At 40.4% G+C, this 25,392-nt stretch overlaps 1 protein-coding gene across 12 annotated transcripts in view; it reads right to left on the bottom strand.

The window, feature by feature from the left end:
* TDRD7 (tudor domain containing 7) overlaps nt 1-25,392 on the bottom strand; it is a 172,127-nt gene that overhangs the window by 19,054 nt on the left and 127,681 nt on the right. For all 12 annotated transcript variants that reach the window (XM_075603095.1, XM_075603078.1, XM_075603096.1 and 9 more), the window contains 7 exons: nt 23,216-23,418; nt 20,666-20,800; nt 15,292-15,378; nt 14,276-14,410; nt 13,402-13,512; nt 12,000-12,505; nt 10,618-10,778 (listed from right to left, as the gene is read on the bottom strand). In XM_075603095.1, the coding sequence (XP_075459210.1) occupies nt 10,618-10,778; nt 12,000-12,505; nt 13,402-13,512; nt 14,276-14,410; nt 15,292-15,378; nt 20,666-20,800; nt 23,216-23,418 (1,338 nt within the window). The remainder of the gene's footprint in view (nt 1-10,617; nt 10,779-11,999; nt 12,506-13,401; nt 13,513-14,275; nt 14,411-15,291; nt 15,379-20,665; nt 20,801-23,215; nt 23,419-25,392) is intronic.

Below are 25,392 nucleotides of genomic sequence, written 5' to 3'. Positions count from 1 at the left end.
TGTGGGGAGGGGGATCCCGTGTAAATAACCACACCCACACCCACTACCCACCTGCACATGGCCCCTCCGCTGCTGCAAAACAGAGACAAAAATCAAAACATACAAAGTAATGTCCCCATACCCCTTAATCACCATAGCGGTTATTAACCGCTACAGTCATTAAGGGGTTAACCCACCCTCACCCACCACTCGGGATGCCTACATACCCTCCCACACTAACCCCCCCCCCCCCCCGTGAGGCCTAACCACCCTCACCCAGTACCCACAAGGGAGGCCTACCCACATACCGTTGGGGAAACACCCCCCCCCCCCACCCCCAGTACCCACAATAAAAAAAATACAGTGACCCACAATAAACATCATTCTATTTATTAAATACATTACCCACCCCCTGTGCCCCCCCATAAATACATGATTTATTATTTTACATATAGGGTTCATAACGCAGCCCCACGCGAGTCCCCGGTGGGCTGGCGGGGCACCTGGACAGACCTACAGGGTACGAGCAGCCCTTCTTAAACAGGTTATGGTATGGTATGTAGGCATCCCGAGTGGTGGGTGAGGGTGGGTTAACCCCTTAATGACTGTAGCGGTTAATAACCGCTATGGTGATTAAGGGGTTAGGGGACATTATTTTGTATGTATCAATTTTTGTCTCTGTTTTGCAGCAGCGGAGGGGCCATGTGCAGGTGGGTAGTGGGTGTGGTTATTTACACGGGATCCCCCTCCCCACATTTACATACAGTACACTGCACTCACAGAAACACAGGCCAGGGAGATTTAACCGACACAATAGGGGGGTGGGGGGCTTACACAGATTAGTCAAAGCAGGGAAGCTTAGCAGACACAATAGGGGAGGGGGTTTTATATAGATTACAGTAAAGGCAGGGAGGTTTAGCACACACATTAAAAATATGTATTTAATGTATTTATTGTTTATTCTGCCTTAACCCTTCATTGCCTTAGCGGCTATACGCTATGGTAATGAAGCAGCATTTCTGTATTTTTAATAATATTGTGCAGGAGCAGGGGGTCCCCTGAGCATTAATTTCTGGCTCACTGTACAATATTATTAAAAATACAGAAATGCTGCTTCGTTACCATAGCACATAGCCGCTAAGGTAAGGAACGATTCTTTATTGATGTGTGTGTTTTATTTATACTGTACATGTGCAGGGGGTCTCCGGAGCAGAACCGCTGTGGTTTTAGGTCCGGGGACCCCCTGCTCCCCGAGATACAGGCCCCTTTAGGGGGAGCCGGTATCCCTCTGCTTGGTTTACATGCCGCGGTCACGTGATCGGGACCTTTAAATGCAGAGGGATACTGGCACCTCATAAAGGGGTCTATCTCGGGAAGCAGGGGGTCCCCGGACCTGAAACCAACGCGGTTCAGCTCCGGAGACCCCCTGCACATGTACACTATGAATAAAAATGTATTTTAAATAATTTTAAAATAATTTTTAATGTGCCGATGTTTGCGCAGAGAGAGCAGCGGATCTCTCTCTGCTGCAAACACATCTCGCCCCCGCCAGCCCATAGTATCATTGATGTGCATGTACAGTACTGTATGTTAGGGGTTATAGGGGTTGTTATACAGTATATATATGTATATATATGTATATATATATATATATATACTGCATTACAATTCATGATTTTATGCCATCTGGCGGACACGCGAAGCATTGCAGCCTATTAAATCCTGAACCATTATAAATTAACACATCAGCCGCGCGTCAGCCGGGCATGACCCCTGGCTGGGAACGCGGCATGCTCCAGGTGAACAGTGTCGCATTCCAGGAACCAGCCAGGGACAAACCGGTGATTTGTTAGATTAAAGTCTGTCGCAGCAGTAGGTTAAAAAGGATGTACTGTTAGGATATCCAGAACCAGTGATGGGTCCCAGGATGGAATGCTATTCCTGATTTTCAGTCTTAATCTTTTCACTGATTGCAAAAAATGAACGATGAGCCTTTCAGCTGCTAGTTTTTCTCTAGCAGTGCTGATCATGCAGATATTTGCATTTGTAATGAGCTCAGGTCGAGTCCTCTGTCAAATCCTTCATGTAGAAACTCTACCAATGTCACAGAGGTTGGTGAGAAGAAATTGTGTTTGTGCTTTACACAGCAGTCTCTAAAAAACAACTATATTTTGTAGTACACAGTCGAAGTTAACTTTTCCCTTGCTTCTAAGAGGGAACATCCATTACTTCTTCTATTTCCGACTCAATCTCCAAGGCACCATGGCTAGCTATCAGGGATCTGTATGTTTCACCGTCTGTTGGTGTAGAAGTAACCCCTGTACATTCGATAGATGCCACGGTGTGTCTATCACTTTATTTATCAGATGGGAAAAACAATGGTCTCCTTGGCCAATATGGCACTATCTGTATCACCTCTGCTTGATCAGTTCTGATCTTCCTCAATATCTTTGCAATGAGGGGGATTGGAGGAAAAAGATATTCCAGTTTGAACTGCCATTTGAAACTGAGGGCATCTGGGATGAAATTGTCTTGTGCAGTAACACTACCTTTTTGTTGTGGTATGTGGCTATCAGTTCTACTTTGGGATGACCCCAGGGCTTCACTATTTTGTGAAATATTTGGCTGTCTAAGGCCCATTCTCCAGGGTGGATTTTGTTGCAACTGAAAATCTGCTCTTGTGTTCTGTGGCCCTGGTATATGTATGGCTGTCATATTTGTGACATAGCCTTCTGCCCATGACAGGATTTCTGATATAGATTTCAGCAGCCTTCCATTCTTTGGTTCCTCCTTGTTTGGCTATTTACTTTACCACGGTGCTGTTGTCGAATCTTATTTGTATATTTCCACGTCGTAAGTGGCTTTGGAATGCTTCCAGTGCTTTCTGCACTGCCTTAAGCTCCAGCAGATTTACTGTTAACTGATGATCTTTTGATGCCAGATCTTTCATCTGTGCTCCCAAACCTGAGCTGCTGACATCTATGGTGATTGTTAACCATGACAATTTGTGTAGCGAATATCTTTATAATACATCTTGGGCATTCTTCAACCATCTTAGCTCGTGATATAGATCTATATATATTTTGCATCATATCTTTTCGATCTCCGTTCCACTGTTGCAAGAAATTTTGTTGTAGTGGTCTCACATGGAGACCTTCCCATTGTACCACATTTAGAGTTGACGTGAATATCGTCGTCCCAGGAGTTTCATACAGTCTACTGCAGAATTGATGATTTCTGTCCTCGGTGCTTGTCCGGATCCCAATGTCTTGGACCCTCAAGTACGGCAAACAAACTTCTCCTTCTGCAGTATGAAATTCTACTCCCAGGAACTTTAAGGATTCTGTTGGCACCAACTGGCACTTGTTTATGTTTACAATCCAGCCATGTTGTTGTAGGAATTGTCACGGGAGACCAGAACTTTTAACACCCTAATTACCAGGATCCTTTGATTGAGCAAAGCGAGAGATAAAATAAATTGTGGTTTATTTACAACATGAACATACACAGCTTGATTTACGAAATACTACGAATTAATACTTACTGGGACAAGGCAAAACGAAATAAAATGTTTCCGGAACGAAATTCCCAGAAACGAAGTCTCGGCACCAATTCTCAGGAGCGGTGTTGGTGCGCAAACAGATCCGCGAAATAGTCTTTGGCTAGTGGCACCCCTCGCAACCACTTTTTCTCCGCCGAAGGTATTCCGTTCGTTGTTCCGCCGTAAGATTGGTTCTAGATTCCCTAGTTCTTAAGAACTATCGACTTAGGTTACGATGGGATAAAGTTTAGAATCCAACTCAGATTAATCTAACTCCCGATCAGCTGCACGGACTTTTAAAAGCACCAAGGTCCTATCTGTGTATACTGCAGCGAATCGTGGCATGGGAACCAAACTTCCCACCTATGGCAAATTTGCCAGTACTTCATGGAACCGGGCAAAGGGTTTTCCATGTATGCCACGGGCATGCGCGGACTTCGCACCTGTCGCGCTTAGCATACCTAACCAAGCCCACTTCCCCGGCAACATCTTGTCTACCTTACCCGGACATCTGTGAGGGGAAAGCTGTTTACATCTCCCCCTCCCCACTTAGCACTTTCACATGTCAAGTCTTTTGTTAACTACGGACCTAGTCAAACATTCTGGGACCATCTCCGCAGGGTGCCTTAGAAGTCCGGGGTTAAATTATGCATGACTCACTTGCAGGGATGTCCTGCCATATACCTTTTGATCACTGTACTTGTGAATCAAGTGTTTCCGCTGCTCCGCCCGCCTGAAGGAAAACTCTCTTGCTCTTATAATATTAAAACACTTAAAAGAGGGGGACTTTTATTCATGACTTTTCTCTCTCCTTTGCGATTTTACCAGTATATCGTTCAAGTACGAGACTATTTCTATGCCCATCTTTCTTACTTCCGCCATCAGTGGTGCTAACACTTTTGTAAATGTTCTGGGCGATGTTGCTAGTCCAAAACGGCAGAGCTGTATATTGGTAATTTTCCAAATATACTGAAAACCTGAGGAACTTCTGATGTTTCTTTACTATAGAACTGTGCAAGTAGGCTTCTTTGAGATATCATCCAATTGAAAAGTTTTACTTCTTGACTGTTTAGAGATCAATGTGAACTTTCTTACTCGCAAGTATTCAGTTTCCGTAGGTCCAGTACTGCTCTGAATCCTCCGGATACCTTTATAAAAAAAAATATATTAAATAAATACGTTTTCTTCAGCTTGAGGCACTCTTATTATTATTTCCTTGTCTTGCAGCAAGTCTTTTAGAATGACATTCATTCCCTTGATTTCTTCTTGCTTTAAAGAACATCTTTCCTTGGGATTTTCTTGAACTCCAGGTGGTATCCAAAGGAAAGGATCTGAAGTACCAATCTGTCTTTTATTGATTCAGCCCATGTAGCCCTGAATCTGCTTAAACGTGTCCCAAATGGGGGCCCCGAACTCATTAACATTCATAAAAGCTTCCCCCTGGTGAATGCAGCTCTCCCTCTAGAGCCACTAGAAAGACTGTATTGTCCACCTCTTCAGGAAGTTTGTCTTGAAAATGGTCTTCCAGGATGATATAACATTGTTTCTCTATATGGTGCCCTTTCTGATTGATTATGTGGAAAAATATCTCCTCGTTCTCCTTTCTTGAGGCAAAAAAGTAAGTTTGCCACCTTGATTCTTTAGCTATAATTGAATGCTTCCCCCCAAAAAGGAATTCTCCCTCAAAAGGTAAATTACACAGACTGTTCTTAGAAGTTGAATCCGCCATCCACTGTCTGAGCCATAAGGCTCTTCTTGCAGTAACCAAATATGCCATTGACCTGGCTGCACACGTCACCACATCAAGAGAAGCTTCAGCAATGTAGTTGGCCGCCCACTTGATCAGTATGGTTGTCATTCTTGTAAAACTAGATATTGCTGTATCAATTTTTGGGCGTTGCGTCCCAGAATTTCACTTTTTTTATCCAAAAGGATACATCTTGTTGAACTTTATGGGAATCATTAGTTTATCTGGTTGAGCCCATTCTGCTTGTACCATATCTTTAATTATTTGATGGATTGGAAAATAACTTGTATTTTTTTGGGCCCCCCGAAATCTATCCGCTCTTTGACTGATCTCTTCTACATCTTCTAATTGTAGTGTTTCCCACTTTGCTTTTAATAGAGGTTCCACCATTTCCATGATAAATTCTGATTCTTCTGTCTGAATACAGTATCCTGTTCTGAGGAATCACAGTACTAAGCTTCCGATACATGCGGATGTAATACTTCTGATTAATCCGAAGAGGATATTACGAAACCACATTGGGAGCCAATGATGGGGACATCATCCAAAGAGTGGAGGCGACAAAAAAAGATATTTAAGACTAGAAGAGGAAAAAGGAAGAGTTAAAAAAAAAAGATACAAGAATAGCCTAAAGGCATTGTCCAATATCTTTAATCTATCCCAATTAACCCTCACTACAGTACAGGCGAGTTAGAATTACTCAGTAAAGGCGTTTCGTTTGCCCCCTACATTTGAACTTTTTATTGCCCTGCATAAGTTTATTAGGAAACACTGAAGAGACACTTTTTAAATAAAGGAGCCATTGCCCACTCTACTGAGCAATTGTCCGATAAGACAGAAGATGATTGTCAATACCTAGCTAACTTGAAACTAGAGTGTGAACCAGTAGATTATAGTGCTTCAAAAGAACTAGAGAGTTCTTTGGACAAGCAGAAATCTTGAGAACTTGTAGGATCTATATTTCAGGGGGAACTTGTACCCAAAACCATTGACAGTAAACTAAAGAAAAATGCAACATTTTTTCAAGGGAACTTCATCAATGTGTTACAACAATTGGTTAAAAAGGACTTTGAAAAAATATGCGAAAAACTCACTAAACATCACAATAATTTGACCGTAAAGGATAAAGAATCCCTTACTGCTATTGGCTCCAAAAGCTGGGGAGCATGAAACACTGATGGATGGCGGTACCAAAGGCACCACCGCATGGGCAACTGCCGACTTTGGGTCCCTGTGACTGGAGTCACAGGAGCATCCTCTCCCGGTAGCTTCACCAGAATACCCGTCCGTGGGAGCTGTTGCTCTGGGCAGACCATTGCAGGCTGCCCGAGAGGTACTGCAGCACCGGCCTCGTACCACTCAAGGTCCTCCGCAAGGCCCATCGTACCTCGGCTGTAACTCGGCAGCCCATATCTTGCACACCGGGCAAGTAATGATTGTCGGTCCCAGGAAGAATAAAGTCGTCCTGGACCAGCTATTTTCAGATTTACACAAACTAATATAAATTTGATTGAATAGTAAAATATCAGGTTTGTGCAACGTTTGTCTGGAGCAACTTGTCCTGCGGTCTTGAACATTCAAGACCGTCTTTGAGCTGTGATTTCCCGCAAGAAATGCCAACACATAGCCTAGTGATCCCACCTCTGCCACCAGAAAAGCCTGTCACGAGAGACCAGTACTTTTACACCGAAACCACCGGGATCACTAGCACCAGTCTGGACAAAGTTGTTGAATAAAAGGGGTTTTATTCTGGTATGCCAACAGACAAAACAAAGATGCACAAAACAAGATACAATACCAACTGGGGACCTGTGGAGTAGACTCTAGCCTCGCTAGGTGCAGAGGCCTGCTTTAAGGCATGCCCTATCCGCTTCTCGTCCAGGAAATCAGAGTGCTGATCACACAGCAGCCACTCAGATATATCTTTAGCTAGACACATTCAAGATCCAAACTCCTTCTCAGAATGTCTCTCAGTCGGTCTCTGAGGAAATCTGATCAGCAGTGCCTCTTATATATCCCTCTGTGGTTATACTTTATATGGACAGGGGATCCGCGCGCGTGTGGCCGTGTATGCACGCGCGCATCCATGTCTGCGTGCGTCCATGTGTGCGCTCGTGCGTCTGTCATCGAGCGTGTGCGCGCATCTGTCTGTGCGCGTGTGTGTGCCATGTTTTTGCGCGTCCGTGTCTACACGTGTGTATATGTGTGTGTGTTTGTATGTGTGCGTAGATGTGTATATGTGTGTGTGTGTGTGTGTGTGTGTGTGTGTGTATGTATCCTCTTCTGGTTGTATAACTGTGGCACTCAGACGACAAATATATACATTTAGCTCCATAAAATCAACTCTCTCATTTCTCTACTAAACTAAGGACTCACCCAGATTTAGGAAGCGACCCTTTGTTTGCAATAGCTTCCATGCCGGCTTCTGTACTCCTTTCAGCTTCTTGCAGCCGATTTGCCCTTCTGTCTGCATAGCGTTCCATGCTGCAGCTTGCTTTAACTTTCTTGAGGCTGTCGCCTCTCTGATGTCATTGTCAGTTTGTCCAGTGTTTTGGCTTTCCTCTGCACTACCATGCCTTTCACCTGCATGTGGGAGCGCGCTCCTATGAGGACGGACACGCGCTATACAAACCATGTGGGATGCAATGACAGAATGTCCCCATACCACTCTGATACCGCTGCGTACTCAGACGCATTTGCGGTTTGCCCGGTCCTCCGAACTGCAACCACACACGTTTCTATATGTTGGAGCTGCAGAGAGAGGCCGACAATAAACTGCACTGGTGAGACCTTTAATTTATTTTTTTAAACACTACTCCTAGCTGTAGGACAGGAAAGGACTTTATGCAGGTAGTAGGAGAGGCCTTTCATAGGCCTATGTGCAAGAATTCAATTTCCTGTCCTACTCTAGCTAGGGATTGACTTAACCCTACGGTGCCCACTACCATGGTTCCAGGAAAAGAAAATTACGGTAAACTGGCTAAATGTGATCTTTTCTGTAAACTACAACTGTACCTTGTTTATCATTGTTATAGATGGTTGCATTGATCAAATGGTTAGAAATAAATTAATATCCAACAACTGTGAATTCCATACCAAAGGTTGTGACAGGGTCTTGTAATTAATTGTATTACGAAGTGGGTGAGGTTTTGGGTCAGAAGAAAAATAATGAATGCATTCTAATTATATCCACAGTTTCACTCTTCAGAACATAACTAATGCAAGTAGGATTATATAACAGCCAGTCAATGTTTAATCCAAACTACTTTTTCAAGTATTTTACTACCGTGCCCACTGCCATGGGGAATAGGAAAATTATAATTCACCATTTCTAAATTTTTCATATCTGAGGGAGACCTGTGGAATCTGTATTAACATGTACATTCATAAAAAGCTTTGTGTGTACATTTATGGGAAATGTTGCCTTTCCCTTTACAATTTCAAGTAACATAGCATTTTCAGCATCCCATTAACCAGACTACCAGCAGGATGATGCATTTATAGTTCATTTTAGTAGCTAGGCAAATGCATGAATACCTAAAGGAAAGCTAAAGAAATTAGTCAAGAGGTCCGAGAATGATTTCCATTTAAAAAGGTGACATCCCACATAGCCAGCCAGACAAGCTTTTGTAAAGAATGCAAGCCATTTTGGCTTCTTTAAACAAATGCTACTAGAAAAGCTTTGTCCGTGTTATTATTTTTTTTGTATAATTACTAAATGCATTTTTTAGGGGCCTTTTTGAATGGTGGAGTGTTTGTCAAAGTGTTTTTGTACCCTTAATCAACCCCGTTGTCCTCCGAGAGCCTTTGCAAACTCTTGTTAAACACACAGTGACGGCAGACAAAGGGGAGTAGCCAGAAAATGTAAACCCGCCAAAATCTCAGCTTGCCATGTTTACAAAACTAACTTAACTATTTAAAAAAAAAGTATTCCGTCTAGGGAAAAAGGTCATCAATCACCCAGATGTAACAAGTGCAAAAACGGCCAAAGTATTATTCAATTTAATAGCGTGCAAAGAATGAGGGTAAGAATTGCACTTATAAACGTTAATATATAACACTAATTCTTTGCATGTTAAATTAAATTACACTATTCGCTTTTTTGCGCTTGTTTATCTTGAACTCTTCTTTGATCAGCTAGTGGCCCCTCCAAAAGAGAAGCTGCATACGCCAGGAATGGACACTGGAGCCCGGCAGGAATTAAGTCTGGACAAAAGGATTCAGGATTCACATTTGCATATGTAAGCCTTATTTTTTTTTTAATCGGGCTTTTTTTTCTTCCCATTTCATCATTACAAGAAATGCAGACTCCTTTTGCTTATATTCACTGATTAGAAATTATTAGAATATTTGTGTATTGAATACATTGTGCATTTAAGAGTTTGAGCACTAGATCTGTGATTGATCACAATAATATTACATTTAACTTTGTGAATATATATTACTATAACTTCTCACAAACTGTTGATGCTTATTGCTATTCAAACAATGTATACTCTGAAGCGCACTCTGTTTTCTCTATTATCCAGATGTACCGTCTTGAATGTGTCATTGTCATTAAACCTAGGATGGACTGCACCTTTAATTGTCTATTATTAAATGTTAAACAGATCCGTGACCTCATGGTCACCTTTACTCCAAGGTAAAAAATAGTCATGAAGATGTGTGTAAATATGGTAATATTGAAGACTGGGAAAGAATGACAGAATCCAAGGAAAATAACACGTGATTTCGAGACGTGATTTATGAGACAACAGTCCATCACAAGTAATATAATTAGGAACTTTATAAAGAGCATAAAAACGTTTGTGGGTAACATTTTAAATAATATCATGGCACTGTCTATGCTAATTTCCATGCATTTTAGCATTAACAAATTGTGGATAACACAGGAACTACTTGGCTGTCAGGTCACACCTACCATGATCTTAATATTGTTACTCAAGAGGTTGATTGAGCAGTTAGCAACACTTATGAACAGTACATTATTGGCAAATGTTTAAGAGAATTAAGTGCATATTTTGGCCTTAAACATTTAGCGGGGTAGAAATCTTAGGCCCCATTTCATATAGTCCGATGCAAGGTAATGTACAGTTACCAAAGTCCCGCTTCTCACTTTATTGAACATGACCCGTCGTACTGAAACCTCTTCAATATGCTGTAAAATAATTTTCCATTACTCATTAAGATTAAACTCTATTCAATTAAATGAGACAGAAATCTTCTTCAGGAAAGGGACGACAGCTGCACAAGAATAACTACTGGCCCACATCACCAGTTTAGTCAGATTATCATCAATGTGTGGTGCTGTGCAAAAACACATTTCAAATGGAACTTCAGTTTTACATACCTGCAAGCTGACCTGTTACAGCTTGAAAAGGTAACTTCCTGAACTTATCGATTAGAGGCTGCACTTTCCGGCAATTGACAAGTTCATGTGTACCATAATCAAGTTCGTACATCGATACCAGACCGTTCGTTAGTATTCCTGTCAACAGAACTCTGTACCACCTACAAATAGAATATTGTACAAGGTATTGTTAGTTTATTGGTGCTACTTTTCCCTGTTTTTCTTGTACCATTGTTAAGTTCAGCATCTCATCTATATCTACTTAATGTAAATTTATTAAGCCTCATAAATGCCGACAAGCTGCACTAACACTCACTTTGCCCAGTTCTTATCCCTTTTACTTTTCATACTGCATAATATTAAAAGCTTGTTTTAGTGAGATGCAGAGCTGCTCTTATCCTAGTCTTCTCGTTTTCTATCTAACCTTACAGCGATGACCTTTTCAGCAGATTGTGCACTCTGTCTCTTACATGATGAAAAAAGAAAATTCTTCCTAAGTTCAAAATGTAAACTTTAGAGAATACTACTTATGTAAATGGAAGCTTACCAAAATGTTTAGGACTCATTTCTCACAAACTTTTACAAAAAAAGGAGATTAATGTTAGCGTAATAAGCTTAACACATCTAAGCTTTGCTACCAGTTTAAAAGGCAATTATCGACCGGTTTGCATTGAAATCCCGTTGGTGAATTCAATATGGTGAGAAATTGGTAACAGATCAATGTATTAACTTCGATTAATCTGAAGGGAGGTTAACTACATGTTCGTGACATCTCAATATATTAATATGGGGCCCTAGAGAGTGTCATACCCACTGCTCATGTCTTTATAAAATAAAAATAAAAACAGACCATTTCAGAGCAGGAATCTTTGCTTCGCTTTACCACCATTATGGATTCACTAAATCCATTCGACTGAATTTTTTTTTTTTTAGTAGCGACAGAAACTGGAAAGACAGTGAATGTACAAGTGCATTGGATCCAAAGTGGTCAATCACAGCTCGGTTTTCTGCAGTTGAAGTCAACAATGACTTGCATTATGCTATGCACGCCAACGCAGGGCACAATGTTTAGAAGCAGAGTGGTTATTGACCGCTTTTTGCAACTAATGCAGTACTGCACCCGCATCTTCTCCAGTGTTGCGTGGCCAAGAGACTACTGGAAGGTAGTGAAATGATGTGAACCTTGCATATGAACACTATATTTATTTATGTCAAAGCATCTATCCCTTTACAGTGGCAACTTGGCAGTCCCAACAATGTAGGAAGGAAGTTTACAGTGAGCATGTGAAAATTTAGTACCTTGAATTTGCTTAAAAATGCGAGACATAAAAAATAAATTTAATGTGGAAAGCATATGTGTAACTGCGAAATAAATTGCTTACTTATTGTATATTTTTGCAGCATAAAGTTTGTTTTTCTCCACAGACACAGGCTTTTCCTCTGTTGTACTGTAATAGAGAAGCATTTCTTCCATGATCACCTCCAGGTTGTGCAATTCTTTCCACGGCTGGAGGACAAAATGACCAGGATGGCAGGCCACCGACACGAAGATATCCATGTGTTCACCAGGCTTAGGTAAAGGTAAGGGTGGTGGTAAATCTATGCCAGATAACACACTGCTATGTTCTAGGATGGGCTTTTTTATTACATTAGTTTGTTCCTTCAGAGGTCCCATGTGAGTCAGTCCTGCTTTGTGTGCAGTAGCATCCCCTTTGCTCATTGCCCCACTGGCTCTACCTGGGTTTATACTGAGAAACACATCTTTCTGATGCTTCCACAAGTCTTCGTTTGTGATTTGCCGATTGATACTATGGTCAGGATCTGGAAAGTTCTTTGGCGTGAAAAGATATACGTACACCATGCCTTTTGATTCATCCATTTTCACTACCTATGCAGAAATTAAAAGTTTCAAATTAGACTTACCACTTCACGTAAATTGAAAAGTCAACAAAATATTTAGGTAGTGTAGTCAAACAATATTAATTGAGAGTCAGCATCTAAGGGCCTGTATTAAATGTGAAAATATAATTCTGTAAAAGAAAGAAAAAAAATGACATTTAAAAAAAAAAAAAAAAAAAAAAAAAAAAAAGGTGTATTTATGGTTAAAACCTTTTCTGCTTTACACTGTACAGGCGGAAGGTTTTTGGCACTTTTTTTTTACTCGCCATAACTTATTTTGTGTCTTGTTATAGCAACTTACATCTTCACTTTGCAAAGTCAGTAACCAACCCCACACTGATGAGAGCCAGAAGGTAAAAACAGCTGACAGAGTAGGTTTACTTGCTATGCATTTTTTAACCCTGGCTGTGCTGAAAAGCCGTGTAATATGGCAGGCATAAACTTATAGGGGTCCATGGACTAGAAGTAAAATGGACCAGAAATAAAAAGTGACACACCGAGTGCTAATTTGCATGTCGTTACCCAAACTCCCTGGCTGCAATGGAAGCACTAAGGGATAATGGTGAAAGGCAGGGTTGCAGACCTGTCTGAGACACGTGAATGTGTTCACAATTGGCATTTTTATTTGCCGGCCTCTAAAAAAGTCAGAATACATTCCATTTATTGCGAATAAATTTAAGCTTCGGTGCCTTTATAGAATTTATCAAAAGATAAAAATATTTTCCTTTATGAGCTTTAATTATATTGCTTATGGGCAATGGAAGGAGGATTTAAATGCACAAGTACAGAGGAGTGTTACAGAGTGAAGAGAGCCACAGAGAGAAACAGAGAGCTTTCAGTGCTTTAATCAAAAAGACATTGATTGACATTATCCAACTTTGTTACCTTGATGCTACAGTCTGAGCAATTCAAGACCGTATTTCTGAGCCAAAGCACTGCATCGGGGGTCCACATACCAATGTTTAGTGGAAGATCTGCTAAACAGCATTTAAGACCCTGAAAAAACAAATGAACCCATTAAAAAATATAATACATTAACTACAGAAAGTATTTAGAAAGCTTGATGAGGGAGCTGCCCACTCAAACTTAAATTGCGGGTCACAAAACGACAGGATTTCAGTAAAGACTAGGCATTAGCTACATGGTTCCCCATATGTTCAGACTGGCAATCAAATATAAGTTGCTCAGATAACCACCTTCTAGAAATCTGGGGATTAAAGGGACATTAGAAAAAGTGGCCATTTTTTGTTTTAGCCATCACTCCACATACCCCAAATAGTCACTAAAATTACCAAGGGAAATTCACCATGAACCAGCACAAATCTAAAACAAGCTTAGAGAAGCGTGCGAGAATTACTATAAGTATACTTGGGAACGCTGTACAAAGTTTTTGTTAAATATCTCGCAAAAATGTAAGTTAATTGCCTTTAATCAAGAAAAAAATGAAAGTAGACAAAATAAAAAGACCAGTGCAGATGTGAAAAGTTGTCCTCCTGATGCTCTTTAAAACCTATGTACTCTGTGACAGCACTTGGATCTGTGTAATGCTTTTCCCAACAATCCCGCATGCTCACAAATATTATAAATGACAGTGTCGTACTGTGCCTTTAAACTAGTCAGCTTCAATGAATAGGATTTTTTTTTTAAAGATTCTATGCCCTAGTCTCTATATTGTACATGCAATTAAAGATACAGCTCTCAAATCTCTTAATATATGAAAACATGTCAAGGTATAACATTCAAATGATCTGTTGAGTACCTGTGGTGGTATTGTGATTATATCTCGAAGAAAGGAAGATGGAATTTCTTTCAGTTCTGACACTTTCACAGAAGCAATGGTTCCAGTATCTAGGAACTGAATATCTAGGGCCCGACTACTGTGGACACTTGTTATCTACAAAGAGAAAAAGGAAAATAGCAATCAAAACTTAGAAGCAACAGAGAAAAGGAGCCCTTTCTGCTATGAGAAGCCAAAGTAATAATCATATGAAGTACATAGTAAGACAAATAGGAACTACAAGACATATTGCTTGAAATGCTGTTCTAGGCAATTGTTTCTATATGCTCTACTACAAACACTCTCTAATGTTAAAAGAACATGGCGTTCAAATTGACAGTTACTCTGCTTTTGCATACTGCAATCCTTATTTAACTGACCACTGGGTGGTCTGCTTTCCATTGGATGGTTTTTGAACATTCGGCCTACACATTTTAGATATACCAAGTTGAGATCACACACGCACGCTTTGAGGTGTTTTGAGGTGTTTGTCGGACAACAATCCGTTTATATGTAGTACATTATTTAGAAGAAAAGCTTTGAACCTTGACTAAGAAATTCATGCAAAAATGCACAGTAATAAAATGGTATGATTTGTCTAAAGTACAAAACTTGAAGCAGCATAGGCTCTTGCCATTTTCATTTTTTTTGTTTCAACAAATGCAGCTGTAACTTTGTCTTTGAGGCAATGTAATTATGTGCGGTGCTCATTTATCAAAGATCCTGATTCCCACGGCACCCAATATGGCTGCCTATTTCAAAAGAGGAAATGTTGTGGCTTCCTAAACTACTGTTACAGCAACACAAGGAAGCTTATTACAATTACACTTCTTCAAAAGGGCATATAGAGTGAAATAAAAAATGCAGTACTATCGAATACTATACAACTCAGATTTATTTAAAAAAAAAAAAAAAAAACTCAGATTTATTTAAAAAAAAAAAAAAAAAAACATCACAGAAATTTGAACGCAAGGTTGCTTGAAAGAAGATTTTCTCACCTCAACACGTGCCCATTTCCCCTTGAAATGAAACAAGCAGATTTTGCCACAAAAAGGAAGGGATATGCAAAACTCTGATGTCATCTCCTAATAAATTAAATTTAAACAAAAGATAAAGATAGAATTATTTTCAGTGTCTGCTTCAATTTAATATCAATATCTAGTAATATTGAACTGTATTCTTACATTAGTTTATAGTGACTAAAAGCAGCTCTCAAATTAGAATATGGACCACTTTTGATTCAATGATATTTTATTCCTGCAATCTCCAAGTTCCCTTAGTACTTACCAGATTCTTACCAGCTGCAGGTGTTTTTAAAATTAGCGACAAATCTCACAGGTCGATTGGAAGCTGCAACAATATCATGGGGGGGGGGGGGGAGGGTGAATGGCGGTTTCCGTGCCATTTTTAAAATGTCCTGGGAGAACACCAGCAATGAAAAAGTTAAGCATTTTAGGAACCAGGGGAGTCCCCAGAGCTTAAAAACGTGCAGTTCAGGTCTTGAGGCCCCCCCTTGTTTTAATCTATGCAAGAACCTACAGGTAAAATGACCAGGATTATTGCTTTAAGTGTTTGGATACATATATAAAATCATATTCCACAGATTTTAAATCAGCATCACAGATAAGATTGCAATTCTTAAAAGCCTGCTGTAGCTTTTTATTTTTTTATTTAGTAAGTGGTGCTGGGGCCACCCTATTCCTATTTCAACCCTGTTTATTCCTCCCCTCTTTCTGCCCCCTTCATACCTACACCCCCTCTCATTCTGCTGTTGCGGCTGCCTTTACTCTGCCTGTACCACCTCTTCTCTCCCTACCTCCCTTCCCCATGTGTTACGTCTGTGAGAGTGAGCTGGACAACAGCAGCACCCAGGGAAGCTCCAGAGCTGCACAATATAGAGAGACGCACAATATAAGACATACTTCTGCATCACACAATTTTAGGATGAAGATAAACAAGCACTATGGCTAGCAGTTTCACTTGCTCTATAGAATAGGATTAATGCACAATGACCGTCAGAATAACACTTCCAAAAATTACATAATATCAACAGAGAACAAAGCAAAGACCCTTTACTGGTCTGTGCAATAACCATGGTGACAGCAGCCAGAAACGGAGTTCGTTACCACACAATACAACACACTGAGGTACTACTTTTATCCAGTAAGGGTTAATTACCAGATGGTAAGTGAACACCGTATGTTGGGTCCAACTGTAGTTTGTACTGAAACACCACTTATTGCCATCACGTCTGTCTTATTGACAAAGAGGTGGTATTCAGGAAATAGCTGACTAGACTGGCACTTTGAGAAGCATGCAAATGTATACAGTACAAAAGACAAGAAAAAAAGCGCAAAACGCAAATGGTGAAGTATATCAAAAAACTTGTTTAATATATAAAAAGGCTAAGTATTCTGCGTACATCAATTATAAAGAACATATGCATTTCGTGTATTATAACACGAGTTTACCACACAGTTGGCATCAGGGTGGACAACAGAAACCGGATCTCTCAGGTAAGTGATCTTCAACAGTCTCCAGACGTCATCTGGGTCTCTCACACTGACTGTGATTTTTGATCATCATCTGGGTCGTCTCTGATCTGCAGGTGACAGGGTCTCCGTTGTCGTCTTAGGATCACTCGTGGCGCTTGCAGGAGAACTCCTCGATCAGCAAAACACACTGTGTGGTGGAGGAAAGTCTCTATAGGCACTCGACTCAATGTCAGCAGTACACAGGACAGTGTCTGCGTATCAGCTTGGATAACCGACGGCTAGCGATGACGTCTCTCTAGTGTCTGCGCATGCGTATGACGTCACATAAGAGGCGGATCTCAAAAAATAAACACCCAAGCGGTTTAACTCGATGGTTATGCACACAGATAAAAGTAGCCTGATAACTACAAGGTGCTAACACAACAATGGGCATAAAAAGGTACCAGTAAAAACAGAATAATCCTACGCGTTTCGTAGCTATCAAATGCTACTTCTTCAGGGATAAATTCATTGTCATTACCCATGAGCACTATATACACGCACATCTACCCACATTGGTCAGTTAATTAAGACCAGGAGCCAATAAGATGTGCCGAAATAGTCACTGGGCATCATAGCGAATTGAACATAGAAAACAATTGGAAAACAATTAACACACATCTTTTAATAAAATACATATAACATCTGCAAAAAAGAAAAAGAGACACAAAATATTAAATCGAGAAATATATATATGACAGATCACAATAAACTGCCTATGCTTGCTCAATGGAACCAAATTCCTAAACGGACCAAATATCAACGTGGCATTGTGTACTATAAAGCCTAATAAAAGGTTATGCACACAGATAAAAGTAGCCTGATAACTACAAGGTGCTAACACAACAATGGGCATAAAAAGGTACCAGTAAAAATAGAATAATCCTACGCGTTTCGTAGCTATCAAATGCTACTTCTTCAGGGATAAATTCATTGTCATTACCCATGAGCACTATATACACGCACATCTACCCACATTGGTCAGTTAATTAAGACCAGGAGCCAATAAGATGTGCCGAAATAGTCACTGGGCATCATAGTGAATTGAACATAGAAAACAATTGGAAAACAATTAACACACATCTTTTAATAAAATAAGAAAAAAGAAAAGAGACACAAAATATTAAATCGAGAAATATATATATGACAGATCACAATAAACTGCCTATGCTTGCTCAATGGAACCAAATTCCTAAACGGACCAAACATCAACGTGGCATTGTGTACTATAAAGCCTATTAAAAGGCCCAGACATCCAGGTCTTCATTTAACCCTTTAGGTGCCACACAATCTAATTTGTGAATCCAATAAGATTCTTAGGCAGATAGTGCTCATGGGTAATGACAATGAATTTATCCCTGAAGAAGTAGCACCTGATAGCTACGAAACGCGTAGGATTATTCTGTTTTTACTGGTACCTTTTTATGCCCATTGTTGTGTTGGCACCTTGTAGTTATCAGGCTACTTTCATCTGTGTGCATAACCATCGAGTTACACCGCTTGGGTGTTTATTTTTTGAGATCCGCCTCTTATGTGACGTCATACGCACGTGCAGACACTAGAGAGATACGTCATTGCTAGCCGTCGGTTTTCCAGGCTGATACGCAGACACTGTCCTGTGTACTGCTGCCGCTGACATTGAGTCGAGTGCCTATAGAGACTTTCCTCCACCACACAGTGTGTTTTGCTGATCGAGGAGTTCTCCTGCAAGCGCCACAAGTGACCCTAAGACGACAACGGAGAGCCTGTCACCTGCAGACCAGAGACGACCCAGATGATGATCAAAAATCACAGTCAGTGTGAGAGACCCAGATGACGTCTGGAGACTGTTGAAGATCACTTACCTGAGAGATCCGGTTTCTGTTGTCCACCCTGATGCCAGCTGTGTGGTAAACTCGTGTTATAATACACGAAATGCATATGTTCTTTATAATTGATGTACGCAGAATACTTACCCTTTTTATATACTAAACAAGTTTTTTGATATACTTCACCATTTGCGTTTTGCGCTTTTTTCTTGTCTTTTATCCTAGTTCGTGGGAGTGCTGAGCCACTTTAACTATAGCAGCATACGCCATATACCCACGGTTTTGTATGATTTCATACTTTTTTCACTTCCACAGTAGGGTTGTTTATTATCATGCGCATAGTACGACACGTTTTATAGAGGTACACATAAATTGTTGTTATGATATTAGTCTTTTAATACTTTAAAGTTGTTTTTTGGGTTGCGCACTAATTTTCCCTTCACTGTATACAGTACAAACCTTGCGCTCTGAGAAGCAGATAAGCTCTGTGCAGGTCAGTAACCAAAGAAATATGAATAGATAAACATATAGGCTCACACTCATTTATGTGAAAAAGAGGCTATCCCATTTCTCTGTGCCTAGACCAGCGGTGCTCAAAGTGGGGCGGGAGAATTTCTAGGGGGGCGCGGCAGTTACAGAGGTTCCGTGCTCTTCCTAACGGCATTTAAATTGAATGCCAGGGGAGACGTGAGGCCTCTGTAACTCACTTAACTGCTGCCAGCCGGGTCTTCGGCAACGCGTCACCATGGCAATGCATGTCAAATGACGCAGTGCGGTCACGTGATGTGACGTCACACGACCCGCGACGTCATTTGACACCGAGCCATTGGGAGAGGGGGTGCTCAAGAAGTTTGAGCACCCCTGCTTTAGACACCATGCTAACAAAAACTACTGGTGATAAACTACCTTTCTTTGGAAGAAACAGCAACAGTTAAAATGTGGAATTCATTACCTGTGGAGACTGCGATGGCAGATTCACTAGATTTGTTCAAAAAAAGGTTGGACATCTTTTTAGAAAGGAAAGGTATACAAAGATATACCAAATAAGTAAACATGGGAAGGATGTTGATCCAAGGAGAAATGTGGTATTGCCAATATTTGGAGTCAGGAAAGGATTTATTTTTCCCCTTATGAGATATAATTAGATGATATTAGACAGGGGTTTAGTGTTTGCCTTCCTCTGGATCAATATACTGCAAGTACAAATATAGGATAAAATATCTGTCTAAATTTAGCATAGGTTGAACTTGATTGACGTATGTCTTTTTTCAAACTCATCTACTATGAAACTATGCAACTAAAATCAGCAATGCGGGCTTCCTTTAACTTTTTTTAATAACAGAATTGAAGCAGGGGGTATTTGGAACTCAACCATGTTAATAACAGCTGTGGGGAACCTCTGCTTCAAGAGATACTTCCGGTAGGGAGTGGCAGTATCTCTGCAGTCAGAGAAACTGTATGCCTAACAATGGCGGAGTTTAAATGTCGCACATCATGCGGGCCAATAGGAAGCCATGAAGTCCTATTGCCCCGCGTGACCAAGACATTTAAACTGAAGAGTGATATCGGCAACTCCTAAGGAGGCATCTCTGACAGCAGGGGGTCCCTGGAGTTGAAATTAACAGTCAGCTCCAGAGATCCCCTGCTTTAATCCTGTAATAAAAACAAATACGAACAAATGAAACCTGTATTGCTGCTTTAAAGCACCTCCAAGCTGCAGAATGTTGCAGTGCCTGTCATTTTGTGAACTACTTGCCATCGTTGGTTGCCAATCCACCTCAACCTGCAGAAAAAGTGTTACTTCGTTACGTTTACCTGAAGAGCATTAAGAATGGGCAGCATGCCTGCTCGCACTTTTTATGAAAAGCTCTAGTAATATTCTTTATCACTAAACAAAGCATTTGTCAGTGAGTGGTCAAACGTCGCTTTATATCCATGAAGTTATTTTTCTGGGGAGCGACTTGAGAAGAGATACTTGCAAGATTCAAGAATGGCAAAGTTTAATAAACAAGAAACACCCAGGAACATACCTTGACATTAAAGTACGTTTCTATCCTTTGTAAGGTCTCGCACAGTTTAGCCAGACCCTTTGAGGGCACTTGGCAAAACAGGGTTCCATCAGAACAAACGTTGGTCACAATCACATTTGAATATGAAGAATTGACCTGCAATGTAAGAAGCAATTAAGAATACAGACAGATTTTAAAATACAGTACCATAATATATGTTTCAGCCAAATCAGTCCCACCAATGTTGGTCAGTCCTCGTAAATCCTTGCTATCAGTAGAAGGCCATCCCATGAAAAGCAATACTTTCATCTGAAGCCTCCCTTGCACGTAGAGTGAGTTACTGCAAAAGGTAATTTTATCAAGTATTTTAATTTAAAGCAGCAGTTTAATCTTTTTTTAAATTATTATTACATTTATATCACTTATATTTTTGTACTTTAAACCTGAAGATCAAGCAATATCCTGCATGTATTTGATTGATTGAGATATATATAGAGATTGATCGATCTAGCTATATATCTACATATAAACGATACCATTCTGAAGTCAGGTAATAAGAGACAGCACTCGGGAGAAGTTTGGTAACACAGGTGTTCAGGGAGAAGAAGGTCCCGTTTGGTGGACCGAAACGTTGGTCTTTGATGTAACCCCTTATTCACTGAATACATCTGTGTTACCAAACTTCTCCCGAGTGCTGTCTCTTATTACCTGACTTAGGAACGGTATTGCATTCTTATATTATGTATATGGGACAGGCACCTGCATTACAAGTGTGCCTACTGCTTCTGATAGGTAGGTAGATAGTGCAGAACCTATGAGAAAATACTTTTTTAAATTTAAATGCTACAACTCTGAATTATATTTTTAATGTATTATAATGTAACAAGCATTTTATGTTTCTATAGCAACCATTTACAAAGTCACATCCCCTTCCTCTTCTGAAACAGGCTCTGGCACACCACTTTTTGAGCCCTGCCCTCTCTCCAGCAGTGCACCAATTGTATGTAGTGACTGCCTGGTCACATGATCTTCCACACACAACTTTGCATTTTGGGTCCTCTTCTGCTGCACTGACAGTTAATTAGTGAACCCCAGAGCTGAATCTTCGCCGGACGATCACAGGAGAACGGAACAATCGGCAACTTAGCTAATGACCTACCATTGTGTGGATTGTATTGATGCACATATTATAGAGGAAAAAAACATAAAACTAGATCTCTTAAAACATAAAAAGAAAAAACGGCAGCCTAGACTGATGTTTTAAGAGATCTAGTCTTGCCCTTTCCAATGCGGTATTAATTTTTTTTAATCTGATGCTTCGTTGAAAAGATAAGCGTTTGAAATATTTGGTGCCTTGGAGGTTCAAATGAAGCTCTCCCCAGTGAATTATACAGGTTACCATGGTAACCTCAGAAGCTAGAGAAAAGAAATAATGTTTTTTAACCCTAGAAAAACATGTTTAAAATAAAAAATAAAAAAAGAATTTAGAAGGGCAGGACATGTTACAGGGAAAGAAGTTCAACTCATACAGGCTTATGTCAGGATTGGTTCAATTCAGCAACTCTCATATTGAATAGTTTACATGTTGTCCTAAGTAATATAAACCATTTTAAATTGTGTAGTAATACTCGAGAGATAAAAATTGTATAAAACATGGTTTTTACACAAGAACTTTAAAATGGTGGCTGCCAATCAAACATATGAAGGGAACAAAAAGTTTCTGTAGTGACACATATTGCCAGTAAAATCAAAACCAGACGAAAACGGCTAAATCAAAGCTTTAATAAAGCATTAGGGGGGTGCGGCTTTAAAGCGCCTTTCCAACTTGTATTTTTCGGCTAAAAAATGCATTTGCTTTTCACCTGAATCCTATTGGCTTAAAATGCTCTGCATAACTGCATCACATGAAAATTGTAATGTGGGTCCATCACCAGGGTTGCCACCTTCTACTGAAGACTAACACGGAGACATTTTCAAATTTAGCACTTGCCTTAGTCTCCCGGCATATCCCTCTGCAGCCCATCAATATGGGCGCTCGGCATTAAATGGCGACGTTTTGCCATGAAAACAGGACACTACTTGACGTCAAGTTGCCATGGCAATGGGATGCTTTATGGTGCCGAGGCGTCACGTTGTCATGGCAACGAGGCACAACGTCAGATAGCACCTCGTTGTCATCGCAGCGGTCGCGTGACATCACATTGCGTTCCCATTGACATGGCAACACGGCGCGGCCATATTGACAAGAGTTGAAGGGGAAGTTCCCAGGACGCTGCCGAGAGACACAGCCGCCACCTGGTAGACTAGGTAAACCCGTACCCAGAGATACGTGGCCAAAATCTGTAGTCTCCAGGTCAAACTCGGAGTGGTGGCAACCCTATCCATCATATTGTATTACAATATACCAATAATGTTAATTTCTCATGATAAATATGGCTACCTGCACTAGTGTAGGAAAAAAGTAGTGCGGTAAACATTTTTATAACCAAGCGGCTAAGTAAAAGCATTGATGCCACAAAATTGCAGATAGGAAGTACGTTTAATACATATAAATGTGACTTTTAGAATTACCTTTAACTGCAGACTCAGTGACTTGTCATGCAGTTCCCTTAGACAAGTTGCATTTATGTTTATATCGTCATCCCCTGAAGTATCATACAAAACAACAAGAGGGTTTTCACTGTTTTCCAGTATTTCCAAAGACAATATCTTCCCGCAGGCTTTAGACTCCACGGCCTTCACCAAGACATTATCTTCACAGAAGACTTCCAAACCTGTGAAAATCAGTTGTGTTTTAGCTTTAAAGCAACAATCGCCATTGTATTTATTTAAATTACTTTAAGATATCTCTTCTTGCCCTTCCCAATACTGCTCTTATTTTTAAGATCTGATGCTCCATTCAGAAGATAAAGCAAAAGGTTTGAATTGTTGTGTCAGGGAGATTAAAATGGAGCTCTCACCACAGCAATGTAAAAGTTACCATAGTAACCTCCAATGCTAGACATTAAGAAAATTACTATTTTCAACACCAGGATATGCGAAGGGGGCAAGATACAAGCATTATGTGGGGGTGGGAGGGAGAAGGGGAGCTACTTTAACAAAAATGCCAGGCTATAAACATGTCCTGCTAATCATGCCTACTGCTACGGCAGACTTTATTCTAACAAATCACCGGTTTGTCCCTGGCTTGTTCCTGGAATGCGACGCTGTTCACCTGGAGCATGCCGCATTCCTTTTGCGTTCCCAGCCATGGGTCATGCCCGGCTGACGCGCGGTTGATGTGTTAATTGATAATGGTTCAGGATTTAATAGGCTGCAATGCTTCGCGTGTCAATCAGATGGCATAAATTCATGAATTGTCATGCAATATATATATATATATATATATATATATATATATATATATATATATATATATATATATATATATACTGTATAACAACAACCCCTATAACCCCTAACATACAGTACTGTACTGTTAAATCCATCAAGAATATATACACAGGTCAAAAACATAGAATCAATTCTTTCTTAACATGCAATACAAAGTATGTGATATACATTTTGAGATGTGCATGTGGCTGCAGCTATATAGGTAGAACGATCAGACCTTTAAAAATAAGAATCAGTGAACACATCAGAACCATCAGGAAAAAAGATGAGAAATTCCCAGTCGCTAGACATTTCAATCAATGCTCAATGGGCTCAGTAGGTCAACTCACATTTAGCGCCATTGAACATATTGCAATACATCCAAGAGGTGGAGATAGAGAATCTCTTCTCAACTGTCGGGAGATGCATTGGATTTATACCCTTGGGACTCTGATGCCCGTTCTTTCCGTGAGGATATCTTGTTGCTGCTTTTTCCAACGTGATGCACGCCGTGGGACTCACTACACAGGATCTCTCTCTACTGTGAGTACACCCATCCGTTTATTACGGTTTGGGTATTCATTCATTGTTGTCCTTTCTCCAGGGGGATACTACATATTGTGTTACTGGGAGGTCAGAGATTTTTTACTGACACTCACCAATATAACACAGTTCCCCCACATTTTAGGAGATACATTCAGAGACACCTTTATACATATATCTTGCAGAGAGTGGTGTTTCCCTGCTTTCCTCAATTAGAGGCATTATTCTAAATGGACATTTAAAGATTTCCTGCAGCTGAGCACGGTACACTGGGAACGCTGTATCCTAGTATCTACAAATATATATATATATATATATATATATATATATATATATATATATATATATATATACTGTATAACAACAACCCCTATAAATCCTAACATACTGTACACATACAGTACTGTATATGCACATCAATGATACTATGGGCCGGCGGGGGCGAGATGTGTTTGCAGCAGAGAGAGATCCGCTGCTCTCTCTGCGCAAACATCGGCACATTAAAAATTATTTAAAATACATTTTTATTCATAGTGTATATGTGCAGGGGGTCTCCGGAGCTGAAACGCATTGGTTTCAGGTCAGGGGACCCCCTGCTTCCCGAGATACAGGCCCCTTTATGAGGTGCCGGTATCCCTCTGCATTTAAAGGTCCCGATCACGTGACCGCGGCATGTAAACAAAGCAGAGGGATCATGGCACCCCCTAAAAGGGCCTGTATCTCGGGGAGCAGGGTGTCCCCGGACCTAAAACCACAGCGCTTCAGCTCCGGAGACCCCCTGCACATCTACAGTATGAATAAAACACATATATAAATAAACACTCGTTCCTTAC

This window comes from Ascaphus truei, chromosome 1 (genome assembly GCF_040206685.1).
Source record: "Ascaphus truei isolate aAscTru1 chromosome 1, aAscTru1.hap1, whole genome shotgun sequence".
Lineage (NCBI taxonomy): Eukaryota > Metazoa > Chordata > Amphibia > Anura > Ascaphidae > Ascaphus > Ascaphus truei.
The sequence above is the reverse complement of the archived record's forward strand: the minus strand, read 5'-3'. Positions and strand labels throughout refer to the sequence as shown.